The sequence below is a fragment of the Thalassophryne amazonica genome, chromosome 8 (genome assembly GCF_902500255.1).
Source record: "Thalassophryne amazonica chromosome 8, fThaAma1.1, whole genome shotgun sequence".
In the NCBI taxonomy this organism is placed as follows: domain Eukaryota; kingdom Metazoa; phylum Chordata; class Actinopteri; order Batrachoidiformes; family Batrachoididae; genus Thalassophryne; species Thalassophryne amazonica.
In genome coordinates this window covers 116,620,310-116,646,959 of record NC_047110.1, presented here as the reverse complement: position 1 = coordinate 116,646,959, position 26,650 = coordinate 116,620,310, and the positions used below count along the sequence as shown (strand labels likewise).

The following is a 26,650-nucleotide window of genomic DNA, read 5'->3' as shown; positions in this document are numbered from 1 at the left end:
CTAAAGTCCAAATTGTGACGTGCAGTCCAGTGATGCTGTGAACTGACTTCAGACATCCATAAAAAAAGAAAAAAAAAGACTTTGTGTAGTTCCTCAGTCCAGCCGAAAATCATGTCAGCATTTCATGTGAACAGCTCTTCCTGCACCCAGACGGCTGACAGCGGAGTGAATTTTGTGTGTTTGTTACAAGAATTAGCAGCGTCAGTTTGCTCAATCAAATCATGTCTTGGTAGAGTCGTTGTCCCCTATGCGCGCGCACACACACACACACAACGGGGTTGGTGCTTGTGCGTGTGTGTGCTACCAAAAAAGACTATGTACATCCTCAGACCAGTGAAAAAAAAAATCACATCAGAAATGAGTCCAGTATACTCTATACTGTATCACAGTACTGTACACAATACTGTATCACAGTATAGAGTATATACTGTCTATACTCTATACTGTGATACAGTATAGAGTATGATTATACTCTTTATATACATCATCATATATACATCAGTGAGGTTTTTATGTTGACTTTGAGGAGCTGAGATATGTGTGTGTGTGTGTTGGGGGGGGGGGGGTGATCTTTTTCTCTCTTTTTCTGTTTAAAACAAACAAACTTTTTATTTTATTTATTTGTTAAAAAGAAAAGAATTCTGTATTCTTGTAATTTGTTTGTTTGGTTCTAATCGAGGAGCTGGACAAATATGAACAATAGGTATGAGGACTCAAACACATCACAGCACCATGATGCAGACTGGAGCAACCCACTCATCCACATCATCTACACCCGGAGACAAGAGAGACATAATGACTAAGGATAATGATCCGTTTATTTCTGCCCAGGAGCTCTGTCTAGATACATTTAATTATAATAACCACCCCTTCGAATCTGAAAATGATCCTGATACCTTTTTCAGTGAGAATATTGTGAGACAGTGCAAATATTTTACAGAAGACCAATTCAAAAATTATAAAATCAATGATGAAGATTTTTCAATTATACATTTCAACAGCAGAAGTCTTTCTCGTAATCTGTCCACTATTAATGATTGTTTGAAAACATCCAAAAAACGTTTTTCAGTTATTGCAATTTCAGAAACATGGTTAAATGAGGATAATAAAGATCTGGTATATCTTGATGGTTATGAATTGTTCCTGGTTAATAGGCAGACGAGAAGGGGCGGAGGCGTTGCATTGTTTGTAAGGTCAGATTATAACTGTAAACTCATTAACAACATGTCATTTTCAGTGGACAACATCATGGAATGTGTTACCATAGAAATGACATCTATAAACTCCAAAAACATAGTTGTTAGTTGCATTTACAGAGCTCCTGGGACAAATATTGACACCTTTGAAGACGTTATCTTAGGAATGTACAACAAAATCAACAGAAATAAGCATTTATTTGTCTGTGGAGATTTCAATATAGATTTTTAAACCCTCACAATCATCCACAAATTACCTCATTTATAAACACCTTGTACTGTTTAGGACTGTTTCCAACCATCATTCATCCGAGCAGAATAACTATGGACTCAACAACTCTCATTGACAATATTTTAACTAACGTTATATCCGGTAATCTTAGTGGGGGACTACTGGTCAGTGATATCAGTGATCACTTGCCAGTTTTCTCAGTCTTTGCATTGGAGGGTTGTTGTAAGTATCGAAGCAATATCAAATTCATGAGTAGAAAAGTAACACCTGAAACAATTGATCATTTAAGGGAGGATTTATCAAGTCAGAATTGGTCAGATGTTTTTGTTGATGATGTTGACAGGTCATATGATGCTTTCATCTCCATTTTTTCCAGTTTGTATAATAAACACTGTCCATTTGTTGACAAAATATATAGAAATCAATATAGCAACAAACCATGGATAACTAAGGGACTTCAGAGGGCATGTAAAAAGAAAAACGTACTATATAAACAATTCATAAAACTACGAACTAAGGAAGCTGAAAGTAAGTATAAAACATATAAGAATAAGTTAATCAATATCATGAGACTCAGTAAAAAAAGATATTATAATGAGTTACTTGTCAAAAATAGAAATAACATCAAAAACACATGGAACATATTAAATGAAATAGTAAAAAAGAATAGAGTAACTAGAGATTATCCTTCATTTTTTCAGAGTAACAACTACATCACGATTGATAACGACGAGTCTATTGCTGAACACTTTAATGAATACTTCGTTAATCAATCAATTCAATCAATCAATTTTATTTATATAGCGCCAAATCACAACAAACAGTTGCCCCAAGGCGCTTTATATTGTAAGGCAAGGCCATACAATAATTATGTAAAACCCCAACGGTCAAAACGACCCCCTGTGAGCAAGCACTTGGCTACAGTGGGAAGGAAAAACTCCCTTTTAACAGGAAGAAACCTCCAGCAGAACCAGGCTCAGGGAGGGGCAGTCTTCTGCTGGGACTGGTTGGGGGTGAGGGAGAGAACCAGAAAAAAGACATGCTGTGGAAGAGAGCAGAGATCAATCACTAATGATTAAATGCAGAGTGGTGCATACAGAGCAAAAAGAGAAAGAAACACTCAGTGCATCATGGGAACCCCCCAGCAGTCTAAGTCTATAGCAGCATAACTAAGGGATGGTTCAGGGTCACCTGATCCAGCCCTAACTATAAGCTTTAGCAAAAAGGAAAGTTTTAAGCCTAATCTTAAAAGTAGAGAGGGTATCTGTCTCCCTGATGTGGGTAAAAATATTGCCAGTAAAATTGACTCATCAACTAATAACTTCTGGGTAAATAATTCAACGTTTACCAAATCTGTTTCAATGTTCATTGGTGGTACTCATGAAAGGGAAATACTTGATTTGGTTCATGGTTCAAAAAGTAAGAAATCGACTGATTTTAATAATTTGGATATGGCTTTATTAAAAAAAGTTATTGATTGTATAGTAAAACCATTCAATTATATTTGCAATATGTCACTAAGTACTGGTAAATTTCCTTCTCAAATGAAAATAGCCAAAGTAATTCCTCTGTTTAAAACTGGCGACAAACACACATTTTCTAATTATAGACCTATATCACTCCTGCCACAATTTTCCAAAATTTTGGAAAAAATATTTGCTAAAAGATTAAATGATTATTTACTGAAGCATAACATCATTTGTGAAGAACAATATGGATTCAGAAGGTCTCGAACTACATCACATGCTTTGATGGACTTTGTGGAAAGTATAGCAACTGCAATTGACAATAAACAATACACAATAGGTGTTTGTTTTTTTTTGATTTACAGAAAGTGTTTGACACAATTAACCATGGAATACTATTAATTAAACTGCAGAAATATGGAATCAGAGGTCTGGCATATGGATAGCTAGTTATTTACAAGGCAGATTTCAGTATGTTCAATTCAATAATACAAATTCTGAACTCAGGGATGTCACATGTGGGGTGCCGCAGGGCTCAGTGCTGGGTCCTTTGTTGTTTATAATCTATATAAATGATATAAGTTGGGTGTCGAGTTCACTGAGATGTGTCCCTTTTGCGGATGATACAACTGTATTCTGTAGCGGTGAAAATCTTGAACAGCTTCTGGACATAGTGGAGAAAGAACTGGAAAAATTTAAGGTTTGGTTTGACGCTAATAAGTTGTCACTCAACCTTGGGAAAACTAAATGTATTATATTTGGAAATAAACAGGCACCCAAATGTAAAAATTTAACTATAAACAATAAGGAAATTGAGTTAGTAACAGAGAATACATTTTTAGGTGTTATAATTGATAATAAACTTAGCTGGAAACCACATATAAATTATGTGAAATCAAAATTGTCAAAAACTATAGCCATTCTGTATAAAGCCAAAGACCTACTGCCGCAAGAAGGGTTACTTTATATCATTCTCTGATGGTACCATATATGACATTGTGTTGAGTCATGGGGAAACACTTACAAATCAAATACCAATCCAATATTCCTTTTGCAAAAACGAGCCATACGAATCATCTGCAATAAACAATATCGTGAACCAACTCATTCTCTATTTGTGTCTTTAAATTTATTAAAATTCATTGATTTGGTCGATTACATTACAATTCAAACTTTATTTCGAGTGAAAAACCAAGCCTTACCGAGACATGTCCAGAGTCTGTTCCAATTGAGGGAATCCAGATATAGTTTAAGAGGTTGTGCAATTTTTATGAAACCACCAGTAAGAACAAATGTAAAGGGTTTTTGTGTGTCTGTGGTTGGGGTGAGGAAATGGAACAAATGTTCAACAGAGGTTAGAATGAGTAGTACCTTAGTAAGATTTAAGAAACTACTCAAAAAGAACATCATGTCTAAGTATCGTAAAGAAGCAAATATAATTTGATTTATATGGAATGTTCAATTTATAAGTGGGACTTATTGTATATTTGACTGTGTGGGTATGTATATGTGTATGTAGATATATAGATATGGGTAGGTGTATATGTATATAAGTGACTGTGTATATGTATGTATATATTTATGTTTGTAAAGTATATACGTATGTATATAGGTATATACGAGGTCTGTCAATAAAGTATAGGTCCTTTTTATTTTTTTCAAAAACTATATGGATTTCATTCATATGTTTTTACGTCAGACATGCTTGAACCCTCGTGCGCATGCGTGAGTTTTTCTACGCCTGTCGGTGACGTCATTCACCTGTGAGCACTCCTTGTGGGAGGAGTCGTCCAGCCCCTCGTCGGAATTCCTTTGTCTGAGAAGTTGCTGAGAGACTGGCGCTTTGTTTGATCAAAATTTTTTCTAAACCTGTGAGACACATCAAAGTGGACACGGTTCGAAAAATTAAGCTGGTTTTCAGTGAAACTTTTAATGGCTGATGAGAGATTTTGAGGTGATACTGTCGCTTTAAGGACTTCCCATGGAGCGAGACATCGCGCAGCGCTCTCAGGCGCCGTCGTCAGCCTGTTTCAAGCTGAAAACCTCCACATTTCAGGCTCTATTGATCCAGGACGTTGTGAGAGAACAGAGAAGTTTCAGAAGAAGTCGGTTTCAGCATTTTATCCGGATATTCCACTGTTAAAGGAGAATTTTTTTTATGAAAGACGTGCGGACGGATTGCAGCGTCGGCTCGCAGCCACCGCAACGCTCCGCCACAGGAAAAACACCTCTGTTGGAAGCCTTAAGGACAAGTTGGAACATGTCCAGCTGTTAAACAATTTCTCATATACTCACTCCACTGAAAGCCATCAAAAGCCAACTGGATTTTAACAAATGGTTATCAACATGGAGGTGTTTTTCCTGTGCTGCCGCACCGCGCCGGCTGCATCCCGACGCGTGGACCCGTCTCACGACGTCCTGGATCAATAGAGCCTGAAATGTGGAGGTTTTCAGCTTGAACAGGCTGACGACGGCGCCTGAGAGCGCTGCGTGACGTCTCGCTCCGTGGGAAGTCCTTAAAGCAATAGAATCACCTCAAAATCTCTCATCAGCCGTTAAAATTTTCACTGAAAACCAGCTTAATTTTTCGAACCGTGTCCACTTTGATGTGTCTCACAGGTTTAGAAAAAATTTTGATCAGACAAAGCGCCAGTCTCTCAGCAACTTCTCAGACAAAGGAATTCTGATGAGGGGCTGGACGACTCCTCCCACAAGGAGTGCTCACAGGCGAATGACGTCACCGACAGGCGTGGAAAAACTCATGCATGCGCACGAGGGTTCAAGCATGTCTGACGTAAAAACATATGAATGAAATCCATATAGTTTTTGAAAAAAATAAAAAGGACCTATACTTTATTGACAGCCCTCGTATGGCACAGCCCAAGCAGAGGGTCACCCCCAAGAGCCTGGTCTGCTTGAGGTTTCTTCCTTATAGGGAGTTTTTCCTCACCACAGTTGCCTAGTGCTTGCTCTGGGGGTTGGTAAGGTTAGTCCTTACTGGCGTAAAGTGCCTTGATTTGACTTTCTTATGATCTGGTACTATATAAATATAATTATAAGTGAATAGTATATTGATGTGTATGTCTGTGTGTCGACATGTAGTAGTGAATTTGTATTTATGTAAATATGACTGATTAGAATTGTTGGACTTGTACTAGCAGGGGTGGGCGCTAATAGCTTTGCTTCAGCCCACACCCTTTCGGACTCACTAGTTTTGTCTGTGTTTGTTTGTGGAATTGTTCATTTTTTTCTATTTGAATATTTTGTGTGCCGAATAAAAAACGTTGTCACTTTGTCACTTTTAATAAAAATATTTGGGAAAAAAAATCCCCACAGAAGAAGAAGATTCAGGCCCAGCTTCCCCTGTGCACCACATTTTTTTCCTGACACAGTCATTCCAGCGTACGTGATATGCAGCACGACACAGCTGTCTGCACGCCCGGCGTGACAGGGGCTGAGGTCAGGAACTCTCTGAGGGGACTCAGAGACTCACTGACTTCCTGCACTCATCCATCACAAACGTCTCTGTTGAACTTGGAGAGACACCAACTTTTGTTTCTGGCCACAGTCAGACTGACGGCATGTCTGAACTCACAGTAACAAACTGTTCACAACCGAAACCCACTTGGCAACACAAATGTTTTATTATTTTATGTTTTTCTTTTGCACAATGCTGTGAACACATTACATATACTGTAAAGTAAAATGTGAAAAATCATATCATTTTACTTTTGTTTTCAAAATGCCATAATTGGTCGATAATGCAGCCTTGAGCATTTTCAAGTAAAAATACCAAAATGTAACTTTTTATTTCGCATTAGGAAACACTTCCAGAGTGAACTGTCACAATGAAAACATGTTCAAGCCATTTGACTTGATCGTTCAAAGACGCTGGTGTCAGGACTTGACATTTTGACATCACTGAGCCTTTCATTGAAATAAATACTTGCTTTTGAACAATAAACTGCCCATTTTGAGCAAGTAACTTGCTTTTGAGGGATGGACTCACTTTTGCAGGTTATCTACAAGTACTATGTTCTGCAGCTTGCACTAATTCTTTTGAGAAACGCCTGAGCAGTGGTGCAAATGTAAATTCTGTGGTGAGAAATGCACCAAAGTGAATGAGAAAAACTGTAGTCAAAAGGCGGCCTGCAGCATTCTGAGCACTCTGCAGGCGCTGCAGGGAGCGCTGGTCCACGTGACGTTACGAATGCACAGATAGCTCTTTCAAAATCAGCTCGAATAAGATGAGATTTAATTTTGGAAAGAAGCTGGCCCTGGTTACAGAGCTGATGTTATTGTGTTTCTCTTATGGAAACCTGCGAGAAGCTCAGGTTGTTTCTCCATTATTTCCTGATCATGTCGTTCTGGGGGAAAGTGAAGTTTGCTCTTTAACATCCTGATTATTGTCCTTTACAACACTGTTTGTCCAGTTTGTTCCAGAGTAATATATATATATATATATATATATATATATATATATATATATATATATATATATATATATATATATATATAAAAATCTGAAATACAGTTTGTGTTTATTAAATTCCACACAGGTTAAATGTCACAGACACGGATTATTAGGAATATTTGTTTTAGCAAATTTTCAGGGTCTCATGCAGCAGTCTCTTATTAATGTGATGAAAGCATAAAAAATTACATTTGGTCGTATAATGTTCACTTACAATTGTCATCATGTGGATTCTCTATGTTGTTTTGACTGCAGCGACTCTCTGGCGTGCAAGGGATTATGGGATATCTCAATGGGGTGAATATATTCACAAGAGTTTTAGGGACAATATGCAAAGAGTTTTATGTTGACATTGATGCTGTTGTTCGTGTGCAGCGCAGCGGTTAAATTGCAGCCTGTGCGAACTCTGAAATTTTGCAGGATTTGAAACCTCACACACAAATTACAGTTGGTCTGTTCACACTCACATCCAGTAGATGGCAGTGACTCTGCATTTTGATGGGGGGGGAGTGATGACAGCAGATCATTTGAATTTTCCCACAATGCCTTTCGGCACATGTGTCTGTTTAAACCTTCAGGAATTAGTGCATTACTTTCAAAATGTGTCATATCATATTTTCACTTTGTAAAAATTACTCATAACCATCCCAAAGACGTATCGTTATCTTTGGCTGCTTTCAGTGATGCCGGTATTTGGTTAGACTCTTTCTCTCCGATTGTTCTGTCTGAGTTATTTTCATTACTTACTTCATCCAAACCATCAACATGTTTATTAGACCCCATTCCTACCAGGCTGCTCAAGGAAGCCCTACCATTATTTAATGCTTCGATCTTAAATATGATCAATCTATCTTTATTAGTTGGCTATGTACCACAGGCTTTTAAGGTGGCAGTAATTAAACCATTACTTAAAAAGCCATCACTTGACCCAGCTATCTTAGCTAATTATAGGCCAATCTCCAACCTTCCTTTTCTCTCAAGAATTCTTGAAAGGGTAGTTGTAAAACAGCTAACTGATCATCTGCAGAGGAATGGTCTATTTGAAGAGTTTCAGTCAGGTTTTAGAATTCATCATAGTACAGAAACAGCATTAGTGAAGGTTACAAATGATCTTATGGCCTCAGACAGTGGACTCATCTCTGTGCTTGTTCTGTTAGACCTCAGTGCTGCTTTTGATACTGTTGACCATAAAATTTTATTACAGAGATTAGAGCATGTCATAGGTATTAAAGGCACTGCGCTGCGGTGGTTTGAATCATATTTATCTAATAGATTACAATTTGTTCATGTAAATGGGGAATCTTCTTCACAGACTAAAGTTAATTATGGAGTTCCACAAGGTTCTGTGCTAGGACCAATTTTATTCACTTTATACATGCTTCCCTTAGGCAGTATTATTAGACGGTATTGCTTAAATTTTCATTGTTACGCAGATGATACCCAGCTTTATCTATCCATGAAGCCAGAGGACACACACCAATTAGCTAAACTGCAGGATTGTTTTACAGACATAAAGACATGGATGACCTCTAATTTCCTGCTTTTAAACTCAGATAAAACTGAAGTTATTGTACTTGGCCCCACAAATCTTAGAAACATGGTGTCTAACCAGATCCTTACTCTGGATGGCATTACCCTGACCTCTAGTAATACTGTGAGAAATCTTGGAGTCATTTTTGATCAGGATATGTCATTCAAAGCGCATATTAAACAAATATGTAGGACTGCTTTTTTGCATTTACGCAATATCTCTAAAATCAGAAAGGTCTTGTCTCAGAGTGATGCTGAAAAACTAATTCATGCATTTATTTCCTCTAGGCTGGACTATTGTAATTCATTATTATCAGGTTGTCCTAAAAGTTCCCTGAAAAGCCTTCAGTTAATTCAAAATGCTGCAGCTAGAGTACTGACGGGGACTAGAAGGAGAGAGCATATTTCACCCATATTGGCCTCTCTTCATTGGCTTCCTGTTAATTCTAGAATAGAATTTAAAATTCTTCTTCTTACTTATAAGGTTTTGAATAATCAGGTCCCATCTTATCTTAGGGACCTCATAGTACCATATCACCCCAATAGAGCGCTTCGCTCTCAGACTGCAGGCTTACTTGTAGTTCCTAGGGTTTGTAAGAGTAGAATGGGAGGCAGAGCCTTCAGCTTTCAGGCTCCTCTCCTATGGAACCAGCTCCCAATTCAGATCAGGGAGACAGACACCCTCTCTACTTTTAAGATTAGGCTTAAAACTTTCCTTTTTGCTAAAGCTTATAGTTAGGGCTGGATCAGGTGACCCTGAACCATCCCTTGGTTATGCTGCTTTAGACGTAGATTGTGGGGGGTTCCCATGATGCACTGTTTCTTTCTCTTTTTGCTCTGTATGCACCACTCTGCATTTAATCATTAGTGATCGATCTCTGCTCCCCTCCACAGCATGTCTTTTTCCTGGTTCTCTCCCTCAGCCCCAACCAGTCCCAGCAGAAGACTGCCCCTCCCTGAGCCTGCTTCTGCTGGAGGTTTCTTCCTGTTAAAAGGGAGTTTTTCCTTCCCACTGTAGCCAAGTGCTTTCTCACAGGGGGTCGTTTTGACCGTTGGGGTTTTACATAATTATTGTATGGCCTTGCCTTACAATATAAAGCGCCTTGGGGCAACTGTTTGTTGTGATTTGGCGCTATATAAAAAAATTGATTGATTGATTGATTAAAAATGACAGAGTTGCTGTTAATTTCGAGAACCTGTCCAGCATTAGTTGGTTTTAAATGAAACCATGAGTGAAAGGTGCTTTGCGCTTCATGTCTCCTGCCCACTGTCTGAGTGGATGCATGTTGTGAGTAAATGATGTTTCTTTTTTTTTTTGTAGCAGCTGGCCAGGTGCACAAAGACAGAACCCTGGCTTTTTGTTTGTTTTTGTTTTGTGATTGCCTTTAAATTTACCCAGAAGCACCTCCAGTGCTTAAACTCAAAACTGGCTTAGCCAACTCTGTACTGAATCAATACTAAAAGTTAGCAGTTAGCTGTAACTTCTGATAATTTTTTTAGCGGTTTATTGGTTTAGCATTATAAAAGATTACTTTTCAGTTATCGGATTAATGGTTATCAAAGCTAACTTTTTGGTTAGCTGTGCCCACCGCTGCCTGTGCTCCCCTCACCCAGGTGCAAGGCACAGTGCTGCATGGGTGTCTGCAAAAGATGATGACATGGTAAAAAATAAAAACAAACTGGATCACCCCAACCACGTCTCAGTGTGCATGGAGATGAGTATGCAGTCAAAGCTGCCCCCGACCGTGTCCTCGCTACACATAGCTGGAGAACACATATCTTGCTATGCAGAATATCACCTAATGAGACGCCACAATGATGTGGACTCTCTTCACATTGTAATAAATAAAACCACATATTTTTCACCTTTGCAACACGGTCAGCAGGGCTTCAGTGTGGGCTGGACAGAGGGACACATGGAGCCAGCTGATGTGTTCATGATATGAACACATCAGGTCATTCATGAAAAAATAAAAGGAAGAAAGAATCATCCATGTCAGTTTATTACTTCCTTGTGTACGTCCAGGAGGAGGATAATTCTTGTATTGTCTGCTCTTTATAATAGGAATTAAATATTACGGTTGTGGTTTTGTGTGTGTGTGTGTGTGTGTGTGGGGTGGGGGGGGGGGCTGTTTTTACAGAGAGAACAGAATCATTTCCATTTAAACAGTACAGTCATTGTTCTTATGAAGTTCTGTGCTCTCACATTATTTTGTGCTTTACACATTTCCATTGATTTATACACAGCATAAATAATATGTCCAGCATGTAATCGCTGCTGGGGGATCATTCACACCCGTCCGACCATGTGTCACTCCCAACAGTGGGTGGAATTTTTTGCGGTTCCCCATATCATTTTTTGTTTGCGGATTTTCAGCCGGTTTCTGCTTCTTTCACCCAACGCCAAGTTATGTGTGAAGGGGCCTTTCCATTTCCATTTTCCCAGAAGGATACGCTCTGTGGCAAGGAGGACAGCGTGTTAAAACAGCAACAAAACAACAGGACACGCACAACAATAAACCGATAATAAAACTAATGATCAGTGTTCAAAGGCTAAAATAATTAAAGACTAAAACACACAAAGAAGTCAAACATCGTCCACCGTGAGCGTCTTCTCAGCACATGCTCATGTTTGTATGAGATGACCTCTCATCTTGATGTAACTGCATCCAGGATAAGTAACAGTAAGCTCCAAGAACCCGGGAGCACTGTAACCCTTTCTGCATGTGTCTGCAGGCAGCACAGCTGGACAACCAGTACCAGTTTGCCACCACCACAGTCACCATCAGCGTGAGGGTGAAGAGTCTGCACCCCCCTCGCTTTGAGAAGCAACAGTATGACGGTGTCGTCGCTGCAGCGGGAACCATGGTCATGGACATGAAGAACAAAGAGGAGCCGCTCAAGATTCTCGCCATCGATGAGGACTACGCTGGCGCCGGGGTGACCACAACACACGGAACCTCCCCACCGTTAGATCTGCTCCAATGTTTCTCTAAACAACATGATTTGTTAGCTGGACAGAAGAGCTCACTGGACAGTGGCTTCGTGGCTCCATTTGAATCGAACTGCAAACTTTGACACGTCTCAGCAAACACACAAAGGACAAGTGGAAATGTTGGGATCCAGATAATGTGACTGATGGTTTTTACGTCTCACTCCTGAACAGGGTTTAAATCCAAAGGTCATCTACAGTGTGACGGGGAGCAGCGCCTTCTCCATCATCAGCGGATACATGTTCCTGACGGAGAGCCTTCCAGCCGGCACGCTGTCTCTGCAGGTGAGTTCACAGACCCGATCAGCAAATGGTTCTGGATATAATTCCATTTTAAATAAAAAAATCCAACTCATCTCCACCAGGTGGAGGCAGTCGATGAATCCAACGGAGAATCAGCCACAGCTCAGCTGTCAGTGGAGGTCACAGCAGGTACGACTCAAAATCCAACACGTGGACAGTTTTAGCTTCGTCTTTGGTTAACGTACAGATACGGTAAGACAGAAAACCAGCTCACGGCTCTTCTGCCTGCACGGCCACGGAGCTCCTGCAGCTTCCATTTTCAACTCCAACATGTTGTGATTTTTCCTACGTAGCTGTGTCTATGTACCATATGTTCTCTGGATGTCCTGATCCAATCTGTATACCCGATCAAGGCATTTATTGATTGATCGTATTAGTTAAATGAAACCCAAGTTACCAAATGGCCGTGTTCCACCTGCGCTGCTTTAGGAGAGCAGCGGTCGTCCTGGCTGCTGCTTCACTACACAACCACATCACACATTTTAAAAGCAACTCAGTGTTCTCTTGAAATAATTCAATTAATTTAATTTATTTCATTTATATAGCACCAAATCACAACAAAGCTTCCTTAAGGCGCTTCACACAAGTGAGGTCTAACCTTACCAACCCCTACACAACAAGTCTGTTTTATTCATACACATCATCAGTCGTCCTCTGTGTAGGAAGCCGGATCTGAAACAGGCAGCGCTCACATTTACCACCATGAGTTTAAAAACCGGACCCCACAAAGCTTCAGATACACACCATCTGGGTATTTCTGATGGATGGTGAGTGTGATGTGACCTTACCACCTAATCAGGTAGCAATTTTAACAAAAAATACAAGTGTTCTGTTGTTGTCATGTGTTTTCCTCCTGTTTACACACAGTACAGGGGCGGAGCCAGAGGAGTGAGTCAAACACCCCCCCCCCCCCCCCCCCCCCCCATGTGATGAGTGGCCCACCTTTGAAAACATGTTAAAGACATTTTTTTCCAACAACAAAATCTGTTCCCTTAAATTTTGAAAAAATAAGGTAACAAATCAATACAAAATACAGTCAACTCAAAGAGGCAATTTGGACTGAAGGTGTTTGGTTTTTTCCTTAACACCTGACAGAGCTGTTGATGTGACAAAGTGGAATGACTCTGTGTAGTGTCCAAGTGTCTTCAGTATGGAAGGCTCAAATCCCACCCCAGTTACATTTCTCCATGTCATGTAATGTGGAGTTGCGTCAGGAAGCACATCTAGTGTAAAACTGTGCCAAATCAGCATGCAGATCCACCTTGTATTTGCTGTGGCAACCCGAGTGAAAACGAGGGAGCAGACGGAGGAGCTTTATGTACAAGTCTGGGATCAGGACTTGATATTGGCAGTTTTAAATAACTGACAGGGACAACAAACCCTGATCACAAATATCTGGAGACATCTCTAAGGGCCCTTAGGGGCTTGTGTTCACACTGTCTGGAATGAAACAGAAGTCAAAGTGATGCACTGAAGTGATAACCTGTCAAGATGGCGCCGTTGTATGTGGCCTGCCGTCGCCACTCGCTTCTTTTAGTGTCGTTTTTATTGTTTTTACACTTTGTTGCATGGAATGTGTCACCGCTCCTGGTGTATGATCGCCAGACTCTTATCAGCGTTCGGGCTTCACTGGAGAATTTCGCTGTTTCTGGCTCGGGCGGACGGCCAGGGACGCGGCTGCCCCCGCCGCCTGTCTTAGCGTCTGTACCAGACTTTCTACACCGGCCGCTTGGCGTGTTGCCTCGGCGTCTGCGTCGCAGAGGACGTGGAAAGAGAGGAGGAGTCCGTGTTCGGCTCAGAGTGTGCCTGGCTGTTTCCTGCAAACATGCTCCACGACAATTCATAGCCGGATTCTTCACACCATATGACGGCTACGACGTGCTGCGTTCCCTGACTTTTCGCTATCGGTGGCTCCGGCCGGTTGTCCGGGGTGCCGGGTCTCCACTTCCGCGTCGCCGTCCTGTGAGGAGCTGCAGTCGTGGCTGCGTGCAGGAGAACCTGCGCCCGCTCGGTCGTGTCTCGCAGCAGACTGACGTGCGCTCAGTCCGTGTGGCGCTCATCAACACAAGGTCACTCACAAGTAAGACTTTCATTTTGAATGACTTTTTCTCCAGTCGTGATCTGGACTTTCTCCTGTTAACGGAGACCTGGTTGAAACCAGGTGAAAATAGCGCCTTTTCTGCTCGTTTTTCAGCAGGTCGAGCATCAGGTCGAGGCGGTGGTGTGGCCACGGATTTTAAAGACAGCTTTAAATGCCGATTTTTATCTTCTAATGTCTACTCCACTTTTGAACTTCAGTTGTTTGTGATGGAGTTCGACTGTCCTGTGCTCTGTGCTGTTGTTTATCATCCACCAAAATTTAATAAGGATTTTATTCAGGAGTTTTCTGAGTTTCTGGCAGATTTTATCCCAAAATATGATAAATTTTTGGTCTGTGGTGATTTTAATATTCATATCTGTTGTCCTTCTAATCAGCTGGCTGATGATTTTAAAAGCCTCCTGAACTCTTTTGGTCTAACACAAGTTGTGGATGGACCAACACATAATCTTGGACACACCTTGGACCTGGTTATTTCTTTTGGGCTCTCAGTTTCACTTAAGGACATATCAGACGCTGCTATTTCAGATCACTTTCCTGTTAGTTTTAAATTTATTGCTCCTCCATCTGCTAGTAAACCACTTGTTCCTGTCTCTCGCCGCCGTTTGGTCGCCTCCTCGACAGCGGGGGACTTTGCTGCTGCCTTCATGGACTCTCAGTTTTATGCCATGAATGGACTGGTTTCTCCATTACTCCCAGATAACATCCTCTCTTCTTTCCACTCTACATGCACAGTCATTTTGGACTCTGTTGCACCGATGTGCTGCAAATCCAGGAAATCAAAATCCGACCCCTGGTTAAATGCCACGACCCGTGCCCTCAGGCAACGCTGCAGACGGACGGAGAGAAAATGGAAAAAGGACAAACTACAGGTGTCTCTGGGTTTTCTGAGGGACAGTCTAACTGACTATCAGAAGGCTGTGAAGGAGGCAAAAGCACAATATCTGTCTCATATTATTTCAAGCAGTTGTCATCGTCCCAGTGTGTTATTTCAGACTATAAACTCAGTTGTAAATCCACACACCTCTGTTTTGTTGGACGCTACAACCACAACCTGTGAGGAGTTTCTTCAGTTTTTTATTGATAAGGTTTCATCAGTCAGACAGAACACTGATCAGAACTGTAATGTTGAGTTGTCTGCTCCTCGTGCACATTCTGCTGTGCTCGAACAGTTTGAGCCCATTTCTTTTGCATCTCTCGCTGATGTTGTAAAACACATAAAATCTACAAGTTGTCCTTCAAATGTTCCAGCTAAGGTGCTGAAGGAGGCTTTTAATACTGTTGGGGCGGGTCTCCTAACTTTTATCAATGCTTGTCTTAGAACAGGGTCTGTTCCAGCTGCTTTTAAACATGCTGTGGTTCGACCTCTTCTTAAAAAACCTCACCTGGACTCATCAGTTTTATCTAATTTTAGACCTGTGTCTCATCTGCCATTTCTATCTAAGGTTTTAGAAAAGGTTGTCTTTTTACAGTTACAATCATTTTTAGAAGACAATCTCATCCTTGAAAAATTCCAGTCTGGGTTTAGATCACGACACAGCACTGAGTCAGCACTTTTAAAAGTTCATAATGATATTACTCTGTCGGTGGATGCAGGGAATCCTGCTGTTCTGGTTCTGTTGGACCTCACAGCAGCCTTTGATACTGTGGATCACACAGTACTTGTTTCCCGGTTGGAACATTTTATTGGCATTCATGGTACTGCACTTGAGTGGTTTAGATCATATTTGGCTGAAAGGAGCTTTTCTGTCATGATTGGGGACCTCTCCTCATCAACTGTTCATCTGTCTTGTGGAGCGCCACAGGGATCTGTCCTTGGGCCGACTCTATTTTCTTTGCACATTCTGCCATTGGGGTCAATTATAACCCAGCACAATCTGTCCTTTCATTGTTATGCAGATGATCTGCAAATCTATCTGCCTGTGACGACTAATGGGAGTGATGCTTTGTCATCATTATTTAATTGTATTCGTGATGTAAAGCAGTGGCTGTCCCGAAACTTCCTTTACCTGAATGATGGTAAAACTGAGATCATGGTGTTTGAGCGCACTGGCATACCAAATGTGGTAACACCAAATTTTGGTGCTTTGGCTAACTATGTAAAACCAGCTGTCAAGAATTTGGGAGTGATATTTGACAGCTGTTTGAGGTTCGATCAACAGATAAATTCTGTTGTCAAAGCTAGTTTTTTCCAACTTCGCCTTTTGGCTAAAATAACGCACTTTCTCAGTAGACGTGATCTTGAGACGCCATTCATGCTTTTGTAGCAGGATGGATGACCTTAATGATGTTCAGCTGGTTGTGGCAGAGGAGTGTTTGCATAAAAGAGAGAGTGTGTGTGCTCTTCTTTCTCTTTCTGGAGACTGACTGCAGGTGTTTGGACGTGTTCACTTCCATGTTCCCGTGAAGACAGGTAGGTGCCGGCCACAGCTGCAGGCTCGTTGAGGTGTAGTGGTGAGTGTTTAAGGAGGTGGTTTTGTTGTACAGAGACCTCTGTGTGGGCTGTCGGTGGTGGTGCGCTGCTGAGTTTGTGGTGCTCTTGACGCTCTGGGGTGGTGTCGAGTTACAGCTGTGACGGACGGTTCGGTATGTACAGCACAAAGTAAGCTCCTCTTTCAGATATTTGTGTTATATTTATTTGTTTAAAATATAGGATTTTGGACCAAGCTGTGGAAGGAGGCCCTGCTGCTTTGCTCTGGTGCTCTGCTGAAAGATTTCGTCCCGTGGGACCAGTGGATGTGCCCTGTTTGCTGTGGCGGCTTTACGCTCAGTGTGGACATTTGGAAAACTCTGCCAGCTGCGCGTGCTGCCGGGCTGCGTGATGCAAGGGCGCCCTCATGTGGTCATAATTGGTGGTGTTTTAAATGAGTTTTTTATAAAATTGTCTTTTTAACTAGAACTTCAATTGTTAATAAATTATTTTTTTGTATCTGGGAACCACGTCTCTGTCTCAATTACAACGAACCTGTGTGTCTTAGGTTGAAGTTATTCAATTGTCGAATTCCCTGGGTGAAATTCCCAGGGTGGTTTCAGAAGTCCGACATACCATGTTCATTCATGATTTCTAATTGCCTTGATGATTGAGGAGTAAATTGTCTGTTTTGCCACATTTTGGTGTCAAGAAGTGGGATGTAAATTGAGACTAGAGAGGTGTGTTCTGTTAGTTTTTTGGTGAAGTAAATTTTTTTGTGTGTGTTTAATGTCATTTTTTTGTTGTTGTTTTCCAGAGCAAAGCAGCAGGTGGCCTCGGTCCAAGTAATTTCCCCTATTTTGGTTGCATCCTCATTGTGGGAAAGTCTTAAGTGGTATGATGGCAGAGGAAACACAGGAGCTGAGAGAGTTACACACTCAGCTTAGGATGGAGAATGAGAGGTTGAAGCAGGAACAGGCTGAGGCAGCGCCTGGCCCGAGTATAGAGCCCTCATCTAAAGTGTCCTGTAGTAGTAATGCTCCAGTAATGGAGAAGTTTATTTTTTTACCCCGAGATAGAAAATGTCCCATGTTTAATGGTAAGACAGGTATGGGGTTGGCTGAATGGTTGGAGGAGATGTAAGCTTGTGTGAGAGCCTGTCATGTCTCTAAAGCTGACCAGGCATTTTTTATTTTGATCTGGAGGGGGAAGCATGTGAGGAAATAAAGCATTGTTCCAGTGAAGAGCATTCAGAACCATTAAAGATCATTGAGGTGTTGCAGGAGCTGTATGGGGATACAGAATCTTATGTGGCACTTCAAGAGGCCTTTTTCTCCCACAGACGGCGTGAGGGAGAGACTCTGTTAGGGTTTTCATTGGCATTAATGAGTCTGACATCTGTTAAGCAGCGCGCACCTAATGGTGTCCCAAATGCAGAGGTTTTGTTACGTGATCAGTTTGAGTGTGTGTTTGATGGGTCATTCTGCGCAAGTTGAAGCAGTTTGTGCGCCGGCAGCCTACTGCTACCTTGTTGGAGGTTAGGGGTGAGGCAATTAGATGGGAACAAGAGGGTTCACCTGGAGGTACAAAGGGTAGTGATTTTTCCATCCAGTCTGTTGCAGGCACTCAGTGCGGGGTTCAGGGCAGTGGCCAGGTGGAGGCTGGTTCTTTTCAGGCCTCGGAACTACAGGAAGTAAGGGAGATGCTCCAGTGGCAACAGGAGCAGTTGAATCGGCTGACTCAGAGTATTTCCCATTTGCAGCATTCTGGGCAGTTTCGTCAATCAGTTCCCCAGGGGTCTATAATTTGTAGGTGCTGCCAGAAACCAGGTCACTTTGCCAGGGAGTGTGATGGAGTTCGGGTGGTGGCCCGCAGTCGATCCTTTTTGTCGGCCTCTTCATTGAACAAACCATTTTCTTCCGCTCAGGGGTCGGGAAACTAGTGCCCACCAAGCTGCGGAGCCACAGCTCGGGGGGGCAAGTTACTGGCTCAGGTTTGCGTAGGACGTGTGACAAGGTAGTGTCCAAGCTTGTGTCGCCGTGTCCTCATTTAATGATGAGCATGGGGGGAGTTGGGATCCCTTGTTTGATAGATACAGGATCTATGGTGTCAACTATTCCAGAGTCTCTTTTTCATCAGCAGTTTGAGCCAGGGGGTTTGGGGTGGCTGAAATCATGTAATTGGCTACAGCTTAAAGCAGCTAATGGCTTAGCCATCCCTTACCTGGGCTATTTGGAGTTGGATGTGGAGCTTTGTGGTAAACTGATGCCAGGATGTGGCATTTTGGTGGTTAAAGATGTGCCTGGGGTGTCTCTGCAGGCTTCTGGGGTCCTGGGGATGAATGTCATCCGCAGGTGTTATGGGGAACTTTTTGGGCAGGGTTTCCCTGTTTGATTTGCCAGCAGTGGCAGAGGCTCCCGAGTATGTCACGCAGGCGTTTCAGAAGTGCCACAAGGCTAGTGGTATTGTGGATCAAGGAGTAGGGAAGGTTAAGGTTCATGGGGGAGAGGCTTGTCAGATTCCGGGCGGTGTAATGAAGTTTGTTAGGGCGACATACTCGGAGCGGTATTCTGGTGGGGCGGCTCTGTTTGAGCCTGTGGAGTCTGGCTTGCCTGCTGGACTGTTGGCATCTCCTGCACTGGTGCAGGTGGAGCAGGGTATAGCCTACATTCCGGTGATGAATGTTGGATCGGTGGATGTGTGGTTATGTCCCCGGGCTATGATTGGCACCTTAGAGGAAGTTCGGGTTGTGAGTCTGCCTGTGGGGGTTGCCGAGGTGCCCCCGGTGGAGGCAGTAGTGGCCTCGCAGTCCATTTCTCCATTAGTGCAGGATCAGATTGCAGCCCTGGAATTGGGTCACTTGCCTCTGGAAGTACAAGGTAAGGTGAGGTCATTGTTGGGTCAGTTTAGTTCTGTCTTTTCATCCCAAGATGGGGATCTGGGTTGTACTGACCTAATATCACATGAGATTCTGCTTCTGGATGATATTCCAGTGCGACAGCGGTATCACAGAATTCCGCCTTCTGAGTATGAGGTTGTCAAAGATCACATCAATCTGCTGCTTGGAACACAAGTTATTAGGGAGAGTAGCAGTCCTTGTGCCTCTCCTATTTTGCTGGTTAAGAAAAAGGATGGCAGTTTACACGTGTGTTGATTACAGGCTCTTGAATGGAAAAACTAGGAAGGACGCCCTTCCTTTGCCTCAGATTGATGAGTCCTTGGATGCCCTCACTGGGGCCCGTTGGTTTTCTACCATGGATCTGGCGAGTGGGTATAATCAGGTTCCTGTGGCGGAGGCTGATCGTCATAAGATGGCCTTTTGCACGCCTTTTGGTTTGTTTGAGTGGAACCGGATGCCTTTGGGCTTTGCAACGCTCCTGGTACTTTTCAGAGATTGATGCAGAGGATTTTAGGTGATCAGCAGTGTCTCTCCTTATTGTTGTATTTGGATGACATTGTGGTTTTTTCCTCTACTGTTGACCAACATCTGGATAGGTTGAGGGTGGTGCTGGAGCGTTTGCAGCATGAGGGGTTAAAGGTGAAACTCAGAAGTGTGCATTTTTTCAGCAGGAAGTGCGTTACCTGGGGCATGTCATCTCTGATAAGGGGGTGGCTACTGACCCTAGCAAGGTGGAGGTGGTTGCTCATTGGCCACCTCCGGTCACTCTCGGAACTGTGCTCTTTTCTGGGCTTTGCCAGTTACTACTGCCGGTTTGTAGGTGGTTTTGCAAGGTTGGCAGCACCCCTACACAAGTTGGTAGCAGAGTTGGCTGGGGTGAAGCCCAGTCGGGTAGATCAGCCAGTTTCGGGTTATTGGACAGAGGAATGTGGCCGTAGCTTTGAGACTTTAAAAGCTAAGCTTACCTCTGCACCTGTGCTGGCATATGCCGATTTTAGTCCATTTATTTTGGAGGTGGATGCTAGCTATGGGGGGCTGGGAGCAGTGTTGTCTCAGGAACAGGATGGTAAAGTTAGGCCGATTGCTTACGCGAGCCATGGGTTACGCCCTACTGAGCGTAATATGATGAACTACAGCTCTATGAAGTTGGAATTTTTTGGCACTCAAGTGGGCATGACCGAGAAGTTTAGGGAGTACTTGCTGGGCCATAAGTGCATTGTGTACACGGACAACAATCCTTTGAGTCATTTGTCATCTGCAAAACTTGGTGCTACTGAGCAACGTTGGGCAGCGCAGTTGGCCTCATTTGATTTTGAGATTAAGTATCGTTCGGGTTGTAGTAATAAGAACGCGGATGCCCTTTCTCGGTTGCATTCTCCTGGGATGCAGGACTTCCAGGTAATGGTTAGTGGTGCCCAGCTTCCGGAGCCGCTGCAACAGGTTTGTCAGGGGAGTAGGGTAGATGTAAGGCAGGCTCTGGTTGCAGCCTTGCCCCACCATCTTCCATCTGACCTGGCTGCATTGCAGCAGGTTGATCCAGTGATTCGGGAGGTTTGGGTGTTTTGGGACCGTAAAAGGGGTCCTGATAAGGAAGAGCGCAATCAGGTGTCGCAGTCAGCCCGGGTGTTGCTTCGGCAGTGGGACCGGTTGGTGGAGAGGGATGGTGTCTTGTACCGTCAGGTGTTTAAGTCCAATGGAGCTGGGGCTGTGTTGCAGTTGGTGTTGCCTGCAGCTTTAAAAGCCCATGTGTTGACTGAGGTTCATCAAGGGGTGGAGAGGACCCTAGAGCTTTTACGTCAGCGGTGTTATTGGCCAGGGATGTCTGCGGAAGTGGCAGATTGGTGTCAGGTAGCAAAGGTGAACCAACCAGTGGCTCGTGGCCCCATGGGACACCTATTGGCATCTCGGCCTAATGAGATTCTTGCCATTGATTTTACTGTTCTAGAGCCTAATCATGGTGGAGTGGAAGATGTTTTGGTAATGACTGACATCTTTAGTAAGTACACGTGGGCAGTCCCTACCCGTGACCAGCGAGCTCCTACAACCCCTGGCAAAAATTATTGAATCACCGGCCTCGGAGGATGTTCATTCAGTTGTTTAATTTGTAGAAAAAAAGCAGATCAGACATGACACAAAACTAAAGTCATTTCAAATGGCAACTTTCTGGCTTTAAGAAACACTATAAGAAATCAAGAAAAAAAGATTGTGGCAGTCAGTAACGGTTACTTTTTTAGACCAAGCAGAGGAAAAAAATATGGAATCACTCAATTCTGAGGAAAAAATTATGGAATCACCCTGTAAATTTTCATCTTGCACCAAGTGGACTGACATGAATCATGGCTCCAACATGAGAGATGTCAATTGAAACAAAGGAGAGGATTATCAAACTCTTAAAAGAGGGTAAATCATCACGCAATGTTGCAAAAGATGTTGGTTGTTCACAGTCAGCTGTGTCTAAACTGATGACCAAATACAAACAACATGGGAAGGTTGTTAAAGGCAAACATACTGGTAGACCAAGGAAGACATCAAAGCGTCAAGACAGAAAACTTAAAGCAACAGCATTAGTGAAGGTTACAAATGATCTTCTTATGGCCTCGGACAGTGGACTCATCTCTGTGCTTGTTCTGTTAGACCTCAGTGCTGCTTTTGATACTGTTGACCATAAAATTTTATTACAGAGATTAGAGCATGCCATAGGTATTAAAGGCACTGCGTTGCGGTGGTTTGAATCATATTTGTCTAATAGATTACAATTTGTTCATGTAAATGGGGAATCTTCTTCACAGACTAAAGTTAATTATGGAGTTCCACAAGGTTCTGTGCTAGGACCAATTTTATTCACTTTATACATGCTTCCCTTAGGCAGTATTATTAGACGGTATTGCTTAAATTTTCATTGTTACGCAGATGATACCCAGCTTTATCTATCCTGAAGCCAGAGGACACACACCAATTAGCTAAACTGCAGGATTGTCTTACAGACATAAAGACATGGATGACCTCTAATTTCCTGCTTTTAAACTCAGATAAAACTGAAGTTATTGTACTTGGCCCCACAAATCTTAGAAGCATGGTGTCTAACCAGATCTTTACTCTGGATGGCATTTCCCTGACCTCTAGTAATACTGTGAGAAATCTTGGAGTCATTTTTGATCAGGATATGTCATTCAAAGCGCATATTAACAAATATGTAGGACTGCTTTTTGCATTTACGCAATATCTCTAAAATCAGAAAGGTCTTGTCTCAGAGTGATGCTGAAAAACTATTCATGCATTTATTTCCTCTAGGCTGGACTATTGTAATTCATTATTATCAGGTTGTCCTGAAAGTTCCCTAAAAAGCCTTCAGTTATTCAAAATGCTGCAGCTAGAGTACTGACGGGGACTAGAAGGAGAGAGCATATCTCACCCATATTGGCCTCTCTTCATTGGCTTCCTGTTATTCTAGAATAGAATTTAAAATTCTTCTTCTTACTTATAAGGTTTTGAATAATCAGGTTCCCATCTTATCTTAGGGACCTCATAGTACCATATCACCCCAATAGAGCGCTTCGCTCTCAGACTGCAGGCTTACTTGTAGTTCCTAGGGTTTGTAAGAGTAGAATGGGAGGCAGAGCCTTCAGCTTTCAGGCTCCTCTCCTGTGGAACCAGCTCCCAATTCAGATCAGGGAGACAGACACCCTCTCTACTTTTAAGATTAGGCTTAAAACTTTCCTTTTGCTAAAGCTTATAGTTAGGGCTGGATCAGGTGACCCTGAACCATCCCTTAGTTATGCTGCTATAGACGTAGACTGCTGGGGGTTCCATGATGCATTGTTTCTTTCTCTTTTGCTCTGTATGCACCACTCTGCATTTAATCATTAGTGATCGATCTCTGCTCCCCTCCACAGCATGTCTTTTTCCTGGTTCTCTCCCTCAGCCCCAACCAGTCCAGCAGAAGACTGCCCCTCCCTGAGCCTGGTTCTGCTGGAGGTTTCTTCCTGTTAAAAGGGAGTTTTTCCTTCCCACTGTAGCCACGTGCTTGCTCACAGGGGGTCGTTTTGACCGTTGGGGTTTTACATAATTATTGTATGGCCTTGCCTTACAATATAAAGCGCCTTGGGGCAACTGTTTGTTGTGATTTGGCGCTATATAAAAAAAAAAATTGATTGATTGAATATGTCTCAAAAATCGAAAAATGTACAACAAAACAAATGAGGAACAAATGGGAGGAACTGGAGTCAACGTCTGTGACCTGTTATGTGTCGGACGCAGCTCGGAGAACCGACCAGCGTTTGAAGGACCCAGTATGAAATAAGCAGAGCACGGTACAAAGGCTAACTGAATTTAATACATAACAGTGAAAATATAATAACAAAAAGGTGTGGCCTGGCGTGGTGCGCTCCCAGCAGCGCTAACGGTCCGGAGCCAGAAGCTGTTTTGGACCCAAGGACCCCGCCGACACCCCCCAGGTGGCCGCAACAACCGAGTCTGTGAAAGAAGGAACCATTATGTGAGTCCACACTCTACACACAGAACACTTAAAGGTGTACAAACAGCAAACACTTCCTGGCTTGATTACTGATCAGCTTCCCACCTGCAGGCATGGAACATCCCGTTCACAAAACTCCACCGCAGTGGAAGCTGATACATGACTAACATACAGCTCAATACAATAAGGTGTGAGGGACACCACATTTACTGACTGTATAACTGTTAGTCACAAATCCAACGTACCTCAGGAAGTGTGCTGACGAGCGTGAGACCTCACCCCCCTCCTCTTTCACAGACCGTGCATCAAACCTGGACATTCTCAGCGTCCGCTGCTGATGAGATGGCTCCCAAGACGACGATCTCACCCGTCTGGTCACAAGGTCGAGTCTCTGGCAAATACACACTGTGCACTCCAGTCTTAAATGCCAACATGCTCCAATCCATCCAGATGCACCTCAGCTGTGAGTCCTGACGAGTCGCAGGTGATCAGGGTGAGGTCCTGACAGCCTCAGCAACACAGCCACTCAGTCCCAAATGCACGCCACCTGGGAGGAAAACAAAAAGACAAACAAACCGGCAGCCAGGCCCCCCCAGCCATATACAGTACCCCACCCTCACGGGAAGCCTCCCGGCGACCACACACACCTGGCCCAGGAGAAACACCCCCCTCCAGGGACCATGGCTGGAAACCGCGTCTGCGTTCGTCCTCCAACACACTGGTTGAACTGGCTGCATCTTTGCCCTTGTTTGACAGTCTCAGCACAGGTGTGGCCAGGAGTTCCTACACCTGTGCAGTCAGCCTTTAACCAAACATGTGTGATTAGTCATAACACAAAACACCAAAACACCCCCCCCCCCCCCCCCCCAGGGACCGCCCCATCAAACCCCAGGGAAGGGGAAAAAGGAAAAACAACCCAAACCCAAGCCTACAAACAAAAATACCAAAACACCCCCCCCCCCCCCCCCCCAGAGGACCGTTCCATCAAACCCCAGGGAAGGGGAGAAAAGAAAAACAACCCACATGTAAGCTCACAAACAAAAAGGCCAAAATACCCCCCCTCCTCCCCCCCAACCGACACGCAGGGACCAACACCCCCCAGAGGGCCACCCGCCAGCTCCAGGAGTAATAACCACGGCCGAGGTCCCTCTGGATCCACCGTCACCCACGGGACTACCAGCGCCCCCCAGAGGACCACTCGTAACCCCAGGAGACGCTCCCCTCACGACCAATGGACCCAGCCCCGGCCGTCCACTTCTAGATGGACCCACGTCCTTTTCCCCCCCAGAGACACCACAAGTCAAAACCCTGAGGGCGGAAACTGGGGGAGGGAAAACAAAAAAAAAAACCCAAACCCCCCCCCCCCCCTCCCCTCCCGGGTGCAGAGGCCACCTGGGAAACGCCCAGCACAACCTAACTGCACCCCTCCAGCAATGCCGACACTAAACGGCACACCCCGGCTGGAGTCAGAGGAGAAGAGAGGGCACAACAAAAAACAAAGAGAAAAAAACAACCCATACCACCCCATCACCCCCCAGGGGACCGTTCCATCTAACCCTGGGGATGTGAAACAAAAAGAAACAAAAGAAAAAAAAAAACAGACCACACCACAGTTGTTGGTCCCCGTTTTTGTTTTTTGTTGTTTTTTTGTTTTTTTTCTGTTTTTGTTCTTGTGTAGCAAAGGCTACAGGGTCCACACCCCCAGGACAAATAGTGACAACAAAAAGAAAAAGCCCACACAAAAACCAACTCAAAAAACACCCACACAAAATGACTAACACAAAACAAATCAGTGAGTTATACCGTCAAGCTCAACCAAATGGAACACACACTGTTCCTACTCCAGAGCTTGACGGTAACCGTGATTCAGTCACCACAAGGGGGAACCAGAGTGCTAAAAATGAAAAAACCCCTTGGGCGACAGAAAAAAAAACAAACGAGCTGCTTTTGTGTGCGCAGCTGAGTGCAACACACAACCAAATGTGCTCAACTAAATAACGCCGGAGCTGATACAACAGACCAGTAGTTACCTTTATCCGGGGAAAACGGGGCTACGACTGTAACACAGGAAGCCCAGCGCCCGTGCTAACAGAGCTGCGCCGTCGCGTGAACCCATTACAAACGCACTCTTGCAGCTCACCGTTTACACCTCCCATCCGGTCCGGAGTGTGACGCGAAGCCGTCGCCATCACACTCCACCACAATCCACGGAATGAGGCACAACACAGGAACACGGCTGCAAGAGAGCACAAATTAGTATCCAGTAATGGGTCTCAAACACGCACCTTCCGGGCGGAGAGCCCCGCAACTGATCCGGAATAAACCACTGAAACGTCTGCTGCCGCCTTCCCGGCGCGTTACCGTCTCTGCTACGCTGGGTCCGTGATGTTTGGCCAGAGATCTACTGTTATGTGTCGGACGCAGCTCGGAGAACCGACCAGCGTTTGAAGGACCCAGTATGAAATAAGCAGAGCACGGTACAAAGGCTAACTGATTTAATACATAACAGTGAAAATATAATAACAAAAAGGTGCGGCCTGGCGTGGTGCGCTCCCAGCAGCGCTAACGGTCCGGAG

General features: G+C 43.6%; 1 protein-coding gene across 1 annotated transcript in view; it reads left to right on the top strand.

Moving 5' to 3' along the window:
• LOC117514998 (cadherin-related family member 5-like) overlaps positions 1–26,650 on the top strand; it is a 73,490-nt gene that overhangs the window by 21,586 nt on the left and 25,254 nt on the right. The window contains exons 6-8 of the mRNA XM_034175559.1: positions 11,635–11,838; positions 12,065–12,175; positions 12,256–12,322. Of these exons, the coding sequence (XP_034031450.1) occupies positions 11,635–11,838; positions 12,065–12,175; positions 12,256–12,322 (382 nt within the window). The remainder of the gene's footprint in view (positions 1–11,634; positions 11,839–12,064; positions 12,176–12,255; positions 12,323–26,650) is intronic.